Below are 12,567 nucleotides of genomic sequence, written 5' to 3' on the forward strand. Positions count from 1 at the left end.
TTACTTTCATTTTATTTGCGATTTTCAGAAATCGTTAACGTTGCGTTATGCTAATGAGCCTGAGGCTTTATTCACGATCCCGGATCCGGGATGGGGAGTATCAAGAGGATTTAAGCATCCACAATCCAAAATTAAATCTAGAATCGGCTTCCTATTTCGCAACAAAGCATCCCTCACTCATGCTGCCAAACAAACCCTCGCAAAACTGACTATCCTACCGATCCTTGACTTTGGCGATGTCATTTACAAAATAGCCTCCAACACTCTACTCAACAAATTGGATGTAGTCTATCACCGTGCCATCTGTTTTGTCACCAAAGCCCTGTATACTACCCACCACTGTGTATGCTCTCGTTGGCTGGCCCTCGCTTCATACTCGTCTGTACATGTGTTTATTCCATGTGTAACTCTGTGTTGTTGTTTGTGTCGCACTGCTTTGCTTTATCTTGGCCAGGTCACAGTTGTAAATTAGAACTTGTTCTCAACTTGCCTACCTGGTTAAATAAAGGTAAAATAAAACAAAAAACAAATAAATAAAATGGTCCTGGTACACCAAAAATAAGTGTTAAGGGAAGCCAGTTTGTATTTGGCTTCACTACAATCACATCACATCGAGAGCCAAACGTCATTGACAGAAACAACTTGAATTGTTGCATCTCGTTGTGTTGTCTTCCGGTGGCTCGCTAGCTAGCTAAAATTGTCCCTTTCCCAAATTAGCCATGGATGGAGATAGAGATTTGGACTGTGGTTTTACTTAATTCTCCGTACTGGCCAATGATTATCACGGTGATTCTGATCCAACCATAAATTCATACTTTGTGCCCCTGGCCTGAGAGGATGGAAGTTCAATATGTAGCTAGATGTAGAAGGCTGTAGAAGGCTAATTCATGTTAACAAGCTGCCATGAATGGAAGTTAGGCTAAGAGCAAGCATTTTAGCCAGGTAGCTTAGGACCAAAAAATAAAAAGCATGTACTGTATGACAGAGTCAGAGACCATTTAGTCAACATAAAAGAAGAGGATGTCATTGGCGTTTCTCTGCAAGTAGGGTGAGTCAACATGTTTTTTGTACTTGTACGAACACATGCACACATGCACGCATGCGCGCGCACGCACGCACACACGCACACACATACAGAAATCAGAACCATGGATAGCCACATCGTATTTAGCTTACGTTGATTGCACTAAATCGTTTTTGGTATCTTTAAGTTGACACTATATTAGGCTAAGCATAGGTGAATTGATGATGTTGAAATGTTGAAGTGTACCTATGATGAAAATTACAGGCCTCTCTCATCTTTTTAAGTGGGAGAACTTGCACAATTGGTAGCTGACTAAATACTTTTTTGCCCCACTGTATATCATGATGGCAAAGCATCTGGACTAACAGGTTATAGCGCAACAACGCAATATTCATAACACATAGGTTGTAATATGGCTTATTTGTTCTGCCTTTTTCTGGCCCAGTGATTTTACCCATGCACCGCAAATGCTCATTTGAGATGGGCTATTATTTTTCAAATGAGATGAGATTGGGTAGCAGGTCACTTTAATACAGTATAACTGTCTTTGAATTATTAGTGTCACCAACGTGAAAGCAAATGTTCTTATTACAAGGGTTAAGAAACACTACATGTTGAAATTAACGTTTTAACACTGGATGATAATGTTGGCAGAGTGAATTCCGTAGATGAGAATGATGATAGGGGTTGAGGAGGTTTCTGCATTCTGGAGAGCCAGTATGTTGTATGTATGATGATAGGGGGTTGAGGAGGATTCTGTATTCTTGAAAGCCAGTATGTTGTATTGATGATGATAGGGGTTGAGGAGGTTTCTGTATTCTGGAGAGCCAGCATGTTTTTTATTGAAGATGATAGGGGTTGAGGAGTTTTCTGTATTCTGGAGAGCCAGTATGTTGTATTGATGATGATAGAGGGTTGAGGAGGTTTCTGTATTCTGGGGAGACGGTATGTTTTATTGCAATGGTGAAGAGGCACGGCTAGAGATTGAGATGTGTTTTAGCAGCAACGCGGTGTGAGATTTATAGTTTAATAATGCAGGAAGAGGTATGTCCGGGAGTCCTAACCATTTTACAGCACAATTCAACATATGTTCCACGTTGATTCAGCATAATTTTATTGAAATTATGTGGAAACAACGTTGATTCAACAAGTGTGTGCCCAGTGGGATAGCTCGAAAACACTTCACTTATTGAAATTTGCATTGAGAGTGTGTTGAGGAGCGCATTTCCCCATTGAGAAAAAATAAGTCAGAAAAGGATATGTTTGATTGTGAATATCTATGGAAAACTGTACAAAGTTTCAATATGAATAACTTGAACAGTTGTCTAAAGGCTGAACTCTGTCTAATTATTTGAGCAATGTGAATTAAACAAGAATCTCTGCATGTGAAATTCTCCAAAATGTTCAGTATTTCTTGGCAGAGATTGCTTTCTCCTCCTAAGGTTCTCCTGTAATTCACTGATGACAGAACCCGATAGAGTGGAGAGTTTAAGCATAACCAGGCCAACAGTTAAACATTTAATCCAATGATGCGCTTAGTCAAACTGAACTTTATAAATCAGATGGTATTCCACTCTAACCAACTACAATCTCTGCCAACCCCGCTGCTGGAATACTGACAATAAATGTCTGGATGAAAAATCTATTCCGTTGCATCCATCAATGAGTCATGTTCTCTTCAAATATTTTTCAGTGACTTAGTATTAAAAACTGGGGATATAAAGAGGTATGTTTTAGCACATGCCACCAAATATGAATATAATACATTAGGACAAATGGACGAGGAGATACAATGGCTTTAAGTCCTTGATTTTGTATACTGAGATCACTGTGCTCCAAAAGTCCAGTTATCGTCCATTGCTTCATTGGATTCCATTCACTTTCATAGACCATGAAGTGGCCCTCATTTTCAGATATTGGAATGAGTTACAGCCGATTTAACCACTCTGTATTTCACCTACCCACAAGTAGCTTTTAATCTTTAAAGGTGTCCTCATGCTTCCCAGCCGAAACAGTTCAGTAGTGTTTTCTTATCTGGAGGCAAGCCCGAAGTTCAGAGTCAACACCTAAGCCTCTTTGTCGGTGATTGGTTAACAGTCGCGATTCTTCAATAAAGTCTTTGTTGTCATTCAACTCGAGATGACTCATTTTCCTGCACATTTTGTAATTGAAAAATACTGCACCAAAACTCTTAGTCAGACGAAAAATTGCGCAACGCAGATCTCTTTGGCAAAAACATAAACATTTATGACAGATATGCTGGCTATGGTGTCTTAAAACGGACGAACATCACTATTGCTGCTTTTTTCAAATTTTTCAAGCGGAAGTCTTTTAACCTCTTGAAACTAGGGGGCACTATTTTTATTTTTGGAAAAATAACGTTCCCAAAGTAAACCGCCTATTTCTCAGGACCAGATGCTAGAATATGCATACAATTGAGGATAGAAAGGATAGGATAGAAAACACTTAGGATAGAAAATACTCTAAAGTATCCAAAACTGTAAAAATATTGTCTGTGAGTGTAACAGAACTGATATTGCAGGCGAAATCCTGAGAAAAATCCAATCAGGAAGTGACTCTTATTTTGAAACCCCTGTCTTTCTATCCCTATTGCCAATTGAAAGGGATATCAACCAGATTCCTTTTTCTGTGGCTTCCCTAAGGTGTCTACGTCCTTTAGACGTAGTTTCAGGCCTTTATTTTGAAGAATGAGCGTAAACGACTACATTGCGTCAGTGGCCACCTGATGGCTCTCAGAGTGATTATTGCGTAAAAGACAGAGGTAGTCATTTTTCCTCTCGCTCCTACTGAAAAGCCAATTGTCCCGGTTGATATATTATCGAATGATATTTGAAAAACACCTTGAGGATTGATTCTAAAAAATGTTTGCCATGTTTCTGTCGATATTATGGACGTAATTTGGATTTTTTTTCAGTGTTGTCGTGACCGCTATTTCTGGTGGATTTCTCAACAAAAGGAGGTATTTTGGGTATAAAAATATCTTTATGGCACAAAAGGAACATTTGCTGTCTAACTGGGAGTCTCGTCAGTGAAAACATCCGAAGATCATCAAAGGTAAACGGTTAATTTGATTGCTTTTCTGATTTTCGTGACCAAGCTTCCTGCTGCTAGCTGGACATAATGCTATGCTAGGCTATCGATAAACGTACACAAACGCTTGTCTTGCTTTGGCTGTAAAGCATAATTTCAAAATCTGAGATGACAGGGTGATTAACAAAAGGCTAAGCTGTGTTTCACCATATTTCACTTGTGATTTCATGAATATAAATATTTTCTAGTAATATTTTTTGACCGTTGCGCTATGCTAATTAGTGAAGTTGATGACAATTCTCCCGGATCCGGGATGGGTAGTTCCAAGAGGTTTTAAGGGAGTAGGCAAGCACTTGTCGGTTTTCGGCTAGGTGCCAGCCGAACTGAAGCATGCTGATGCCTAAAGAAGGTGAGGGATGGAAGCAGGATAGAAGAGTATATAGCATAAACATAGAACATAGGAAAACATAACAAGACCAGCATACAATGAGGTACCAAATAAACAGACAGGAGTTGGTTGGCTATGTGAGCTCTGAGTGGTTCCTTTGTTAATAGGAAAGCCAGATCCTCAGATAGAGAGCGCTCTCATCTGCCCACTTACAATTATGGGTCTTATTATTTACATTGGTACAAAAGCGTCCATACAGAAGAAGAAGAAGAAAAAGGTCAAACAGGTTACACGTCACTCTGATATAGTGTTGTTTAAACTGGGCATCACTCGCTTAATAACATTAATGACCATTGGTCTTGAGTTCCATGCTGTTGTTGTTTATGCAGTCAGTGAGTCAATGGCTCTGCTTGACTGACGTCATTCTCTGAAGTTGAATGAGACTCCATTCCTGGAATATATGCTTTGAATGAAGATCCTCCCATGTTGTGTTCAAGTATAAGGACCTGCTTAAGCACAATGCAATGGTGTGACCCTGTGTAAACTCCTGAGAAATTAGAAATTATATCTCCACAGTAAGCATTGTAAATGGTAAGAGGTGATCCCGTCTGCCTTATACACTACATGACCAAAAGTATGTGGACACCGGCTAGTCGAACATCTCATTCTTAAATCATTCTTAAATCTTGGACATTAACATGGAGTTGGTCCCCCCTTTGCTGCTACAATAGCCTCAAGTCTCTGGGAAGGCTTTCCACGAGATGTTGGAACATTGCTGCGGGAACTTGCTTCCATTCAGCCACAAGAGCATTAGTGAGATTGGGCACTGATGTTTGGCAACTAGGCCTGGCTTGCAGTCGGCATTCCAATCCCAAATATATTCCATGGGGTTGAGGTCAGGTCACTGTGCAGGCCAGTCAAGTTCTTCCAAACCGATCTCAACAAATCATTTCAGTATGTACCTCACTTTGTGCTTGGGGGCATAGTCATGCTGAAACAAGAATGGGCCTTCCCCAAATGGTTGCCGCAAAGTTAGAAGCACAGAATCGTCTAGAATGTCATTGTATTCTGGAGCATTAAGATTTTCCTTCACTGGAACTAAGGAGCCTATCCCGAACCATGAAAAACAGCCCCAGACCATTCTTCCTCCTCCACCAAACTTTACAGTTGGCACTATGTATTGGGGCAGGTAACGTTCTCCTGACATCTGCCAAACCCAGATTAGTCCATCAGACTGCAGGATGGTGAAGCGTGATTCAACACTCCAGAGAACGTTTTTCCACTGCACCAGACTCCAATGGCGGTGAACTTTACACCGCTCCCGGAGACGCTTGGCATTGCGCATAGTGATATTAGGCTTGTGTGCGGCTGCTCGGCCATAGAAACCCATTTATGAAGCTACAGTTATTATGCTGACATTGCTTCCAGAGGCAGTTTGGACCTCGGTACTGAGTGTTGCAACCGAGCACAGATTATTTTTTCAGCACTGTGCGTTTCCGTTCTGTCAGTTGTGTGGCCTACCACTTTGTGGCTGAGCCGTTGTTCACAATAACAGCCCTTTCAGTTGACCATGGAAGCTAGCAGGGCAGAAATCTGAAAAAAACCTGAATTGACCTGAACATGAATTGTTAGAAAGGTGGCATCCTATGACAGTGCCACATTGAAAGTCACTGAGCTCTTCAGTAAGGCCAATCTACTGTCATTGTTTGTCTATGGAGATTGCATGGCTTTGTGCTCGATTTTATACACCTGTCAGCAACAGGTGTGGCTGAAATAGCCAAATTCACTAATATGAAGGGGTGTTCACATACTTTTGTATATATAGTGTATGTACTGTAGGCATATTGTGTTGTACTATACAACGGCATCCCACTGGGTTTCCCTGTTCATGTACATAAACAAATGACCTAGTCAATTGACTCCTCTTGCCCTCTAGCAGATTGAACATAATAACATGTGCTGTTGTAATACAATAAATCTTGCAGAGAGTAAATTTCAAAAATACCTTTATGTAAAAAACAGTTTAATGGCATCTAAATGCCTTTTAAATAGACTTTAGTGGATTTAGTGACGCCGTTGTCCCATGGCATGAAACACTTTTTTAAAAACCTTTATTTAACTAGGCAAGTCAGTCATACCTGGGTTACGTTCCTGTCAAACATATCAGAGTGTAGAGCATACAACAACACTGCTTCATTCTACAGGAGGAAATTTCAGTGATGTCACTGTTTAAGTATAACTCACATTAATCTCAAAGACAATGTTTGTTAACTAAAGCAAACCATGTAAAATAGCCCCATTAAGTGTAATGAATCCATTAGGACAAAAATTGATTTGTCTTTATGGTGGATCAATGGCAGGGGAAGGGACGATGAATAGAGGCAGGGGAATAGTGATTTACGCTATTCAGGAAGGACACGTCTCACACTGACACCTCCAGGGATGGAAATAGGGTAGTTGGTGTTCGGAAATTGATGGCCAATTAATTTGCTGTTGGGGGACAAGCCAGAGGAGCACATGTGTCAGGTAGATTCCAATGACTCTACGCCTCTGTCTAGAATGTTAAGAACACTATCTGGAACATTCTAAGACTTAGCTTTTCAATCATTTCATGTGTTTCCATTCCACAAAAGTGTACACCGGTGGGCACTCTCCATGGACTGTTTTGAGATATATTCATGCCATTCATGCCAGTTATTTGGTGCAGCTTTGCATCTCTCTCTTTAATTAGAATAGAAGGTGCTTCACAAAGAGATGGAGCAGGAATTCAGGGAGCGATAGGAATCATCCTCTTTTGTCCTCTGATTTATCAGACTGAACAGTGAAAGATTTCTCTCATTTTAATCACTGTTCCCCTGAATTGAAACAGGCCCAGGCAGAGCGAGCTATTGCAAACGCAGCTCCTTCTATGAATAGCAGAGTGGGTCCTATATTGAAATGCGCTGCACAATATTAGACGTCTCACACTGTCATGTATACCGCTGCTTTCTTGTGTATATAGCTGTGTATATGCCATCATTATTTATGGCCGACTATATTGCTTGTTGACGTAGGCACAGACAATAAACAGAGTAGCCATGGTACACTTTATTTCAAAAAGTGACATTCATCTTAATACACTGCTCTAAGACCCTGTCCATGCTGTTGCTTTTTAATAAAGATCGCTTTTGTCCATGGCAATCTTCTCCAATTCGATGTATCTCAACAACACAGGCTGTATGGAGAGTGGCATTCAGATTCTGCCCATCTCTGAGCGTCCTGGCCCGGCCATTGATCCGCATACAGAGTGGAGTGTTGGTTCACCGTGGTGGAGACACAATGAGATCAGTCCACAGCCTCCCTCCACATTCTCTCGCCCATGACTGTTAAACTGCTGCTGATGTGCCGTTAAGAGTCGCTCATATCCTCTCTCTCTCTCTTCATTATCATAAGTCCTTCTCCCTCTCTTCCCTCTCCTCCCGACCACTTCAAAACAGTTGGGCCATTGTTTACTGCCTTCCCCAGCCTCCCGGGGTCTGATAAGGGCCAGACCGGTGACTGGAATGGATTTATTGGGCACCGTCGTCCAGTGAGGTTTAATTAAAGAGCTCTATCGGTGAAAAGAAAGGCACACTAGAGCAGTCACTGAAGGTAAGAGGGTAGGAGACCCAGGATCTCTAGTGGAATACATATTTAATCACACGGAGCATAAGAGGTTCCGCTTTTAAAGGGCCCCGGTTGATTTTTTTTGCCATGACTTGAATGGCAAGTACTCTGAGAGACAGGCTAGTGATCCCTCAGTGATGGAGGAAGAGAGGTGTTTTCAGACTCATCTACCTTACTCCCTGTTTAAGGCTGTGAATCCCAGGGATCCCATTTCTAAAGTCAATCGAATTAAAATATATTTAAAAAAAAATAATGCTGATTTTTCCAAACTATATGAATTTACTCTCTCAAGAGGTCGGAAGTTAAAAGTTTGTAAATATTTATCTCATGAATATGGATCAGGCGCCAGCGTCAAGTGGAGAGGCTGCGGGTTACTAAAATGACAGTGCAGCAGTAAGTGGTACTTCAAATTAAACAATTAAGGTAATAATACAAGAGGCTCGATTTCATTTGGATTGTGAGTTACTCTTCTAAAACCCATTTACTAGCTAAAAGTACTTGAAATGTGACCCCTGGCTATATTGATTTCACATTTAGTGTTGATTTTGGGGCTTCTTTGCTCACCACAAACTGTTATTGAATTAGGTTTATCGTTCTATTAGATACTAATGGGGCCTCATTTTTCTGGTAATGCTAAAGTGAATACAACTGTCTGGGTTATTTCACTGTATATATTATTGGACCCTAGATATTTGGGGTGGACAATGGAGTGTGGTAATGAAATCTTCAATTCCATTTTCACTGCGTTTTGGACCCCTTTTAAACACTGTGTTAGCGCTACAGACTTCTGGGTTGTACCATTGGACAATGTCTTCTGCATCTGCTGATACCAACCATTAGCACAGTATGTGTGATTAACGGGACCTGAGTTAGAGTGGTGTTTGTGAGACAAGGGCGGATCCCAAAGGGGTCAACAATGTCTGTAGAGTTCGAATGGTTTGAGCTACAAACTATTATGCTGAGACTCTCACGAACAAGTACATGTAATCTGTTTTGTTCTATGACGCTCAGGGGTTCCCCTACATGGAGGTTTTTCTACAAAGAGATCATAAGAAATCCCATATTGTCTTTAATACTGTAAGCTCACATAGTTGCTGTCACAAACTTTAAACTCCACACAGTTGTCACTTACTAATTGGACATTCATTTCCCACTGAGTAAACAATTTCTGTACTTACAGCATTATTATGATTACATTTTCTATCATGGTTTTGTTCATTTGTTTATTGACATTTGTCAATACAACTCATGCATGTAACTGTTATTGTCAAATTTTACTTCATGTTCGACTTGTCGTCCTGATTGTCCTGAACAGAAAATGGCAAACACTTCAATGTTAGACTAAATATGAAGGCAGAGCATGCAGATTAATGAAAGTAGTGAATTTCAGCTTGTTTTGTTGTGGTTACAATGAAGTTAACACCACATTTAATGCACAGTGCTGCATTGTTATAGGATTGTGCTGTATGCTTATCTACCTGCAGTGACATTTCTATTACAATGAGAAAGAAGACTTAAGCTTTCAAAAGATGAAAAGCAGTGAAGGTAGAAGTCTAACATTGACAGATATATGACAGCGAGTAAGTAATATTACTGGCGTGTAAGCGATTGGAAAAGGGATTCCGAAACAGACACATGACAGAAGGAGATTGAGAGTGACCTTACCTGATAGGTCTCTGCCAACGCCTAGAGCCAGGCCATCTTTGATCCAAAGGACAACACCATGGTAGCCAGGAATGGAGCAGGGCAGGGTGACGGGCTGGCCGGCCACCACCACCAGGTCCTGGGGCTGCTGGGAGAACATGGCCTGGACCCCTGGAGAAACACACAGAAAGATAGATGAACAGTCAAATACTATGATCTAGTTCTATAAGACATTCAAAGACATCACCTTCAAAACGCCTAACTAAAAAAGGACTGGTGGAAGCACCTAACCCAAACGGACTGGCACAAACACCTAACCCAAACGGACTGGCACAAGCACCTAACCCAAATGGACTGGCACAAACACCAAACCTAACAAAAAATCTAACCCAAAAGGACTATTGCAAACACCAAACCCCTAACCCAACAAGATAGGTGCATTAGAGTTTTTCCACTTTGCTGAAACTCTACTCAGAAAAGCAATCTTCATTTACATAGGATTTCACACATGCAGATTGGCTGCTCGCATGACACACACTCGAAATCACAGCCCTGTCTGCTAACACCACATCTCTGGCAGACATTCCCTCACACTCACATTAATGTACTTCATCCATTTCCTTTATTAGCCGCATGGTGCTACCAGAGCTCAGGCAGAAAGTGCGGTGTGACGGACCCCATTAGGGGTAGGGAGGGGGTGGTGGGGTGGACAGGGGGTACTGGAGGTGCAGTCAGGGAATGGCACTTAGTGAGAAGTGTCACTGACATGCAGAGTGTTGGTGAGCATGTTGAGGCTCTGATATCTTTGAAGCTGTCTCCCTCTGAGTCCACCTGAACAGCAGCCCTCCATCCCCTTCTCCTTGGCATCCTACCACACTGTAGCACAAAGACCATTGGGTAATTGGAAGGTCTTCTGAGAGGAATAGCAGGGAGAAAAAAGCCTTTTAAAGTCAGCCTGTCATCTGGGCCATAGTTCTCGCCTGCTTGTGTCTCGCTGTCATCATCTGAAGCTGGGGTTGGCTGAGATGTTCGCCTCTCCAGCACATTGTGTTTACCAGGAGGTAAAGCCCGGTGTTCGGCATACTATAATGTAAAGACAGGCAATGCATCTTGGGATGGGGGGGAATAAGGAAGGAATCTCGACTGAGGGTAACAAGTGACATGTGGTCTCAGATCAATAAGACGGACTCTCGTTGATTTCTCTCTTTTCTTTTTATCTTATTTTTTTAAACATTCAATTGAAATTGTTATGCAAAGCTTAGGATGGCCTTGGCTTTCCCTCTTATGTACACACAAAAAACCCAATCCACACACAAACAAAGAAAATAATGAAGAGATATGTGCTCCCCCCCCTGATAATTCTGTTGCAATATGTCCAAGGGGAGTAAAAGTGTCAGATAGGAAAGGTAACGGATTGCAATAATAGCAATAACAACAAACATAGTAAATGATGTTCCTGTCTTTAATGCACCTCTATCTACACAACATATAGGAATTGATAACAATAATCATGTTCTGCCATGCTTTGGGTTGTTGTTTTCCTCTTTTCTGATAGCAATTACAGAGAAAAAACAGATTAGCTTTGCTTTTACAACATTAACACGAAGCAGAGAGAGGGACAATAATAGATGATAGAAATATAAACACAATGTCTTTACATCAGTGTAAGTATTACATTAGTAAACACATCAGTCATATTTAGTCCTGTGACCGATGCAACATGAGTGATAGCTAGTTAAAAGGTAAACACAAGTCTGCATATTGATTTATACAAATTCTCCCCCACTGTATGCCGCATCTCGTGCATGCGCCCTCATTATTAAATCAACATCTGAAAAAATGAGCTGAGAATCTGTAAGCATACAGTATACTGGGCTATTCATCTTCGGGAACACGACGGGCCTCTCTGGCATGTTTTCCTGTGACGTTTTTGTTGTGTTGGCCTTGGGTATACTACCCAGACAGCCTTGTTCCGACTCCCCTAGGAGGGGTATATCTTGGCTGCACGCAGTGAACCAGTCAGTGCTCAGACACATGGTAGGAGAGACGGCAGCTTGTGAAATCTCTTGGCATGTGAGAGAAGAAGAGAATGCAAGAAAATGAGCTTCTTTTCCGCTCTCTATCCTCGCAGTCAGGTTTGCTATTATCAACCACTTCAACCTGTGCTGTAATTGATTTAATGTCGGAGGCGTCTCCGCCTTGGCAGCACTAATACCCCCATACCTTCTCCATCTTCTAACCCGCTGTTCAAATCCCTTCTCCCCACCCCGTCAAAATCCTTCCCGTCATTGTAACAAATTAGACAGATTAGGATGATTTTCTCAGAGGTTGTCACAGCCTCCCTTCCTCCTGCATCAGGTCTTCAACTCACCAGTAATTATTATTATTCACAGCCTAGGATGATTATTTTAATTACTACTAACATCTAATTAAAATGGTAATGAAAAATAATTCAATGCCTAAAAACTCCTGCCAAAAAAACATGCTAACCTAAATATTCCCTTCTGGAGATACTCTGTTTCAAGACAGTAGCTTGGTTTCCATCCAATTGGCAACAGATTTTCAAGTTAATATTCTAAAATCTGCATAAAGGAAATATGCACACTACACACATTATGCACAAATTCCAGGTTCACTAGGTGAATAGAGACTAGATCAAACAGTGCCAAAGCTATTGTTAACCTCCCAGTATTCATAAACCACCCCCTTAGTTGATAAAAGAGCCATTCTCCACAGACATAAATGCGGGAGCACAGAGGTCTCTCAAAAGTACAGCCTCTCATAGACCCATACAGACGTAGGAGGGCTGCAGAAG

At 41.3% G+C, this 12,567-nt stretch overlaps 1 protein-coding gene across 1 annotated transcript in view; it reads right to left on the minus strand.

Moving 5' to 3' along the window:
- Positions 1–12,567, minus strand: part of LOC135553420 (kin of IRRE-like protein 3) — a 105,481-nt gene that overhangs the window by 92,518 nt on the left and 396 nt on the right. Inside the window, exons 2-3 of the mRNA XM_064985547.1 lie at positions 10,625–10,835; positions 9,774–9,923 (exon numbers count right to left, since the gene is read on the minus strand). Coding sequence (XP_064841619.1) covers positions 9,774–9,923; positions 10,625–10,835 — 361 coding nt within the window. The remainder of the gene's footprint in view (positions 1–9,773; positions 9,924–10,624; positions 10,836–12,567) is intronic.

The sequence above is a fragment of the Oncorhynchus masou genome, chromosome 13 (genome assembly GCF_036934945.1).
Source record: "Oncorhynchus masou masou isolate Uvic2021 chromosome 13, UVic_Omas_1.1, whole genome shotgun sequence".
NCBI lineage: Eukaryota > Metazoa > Chordata > Actinopteri > Salmoniformes > Salmonidae > Oncorhynchus > Oncorhynchus masou.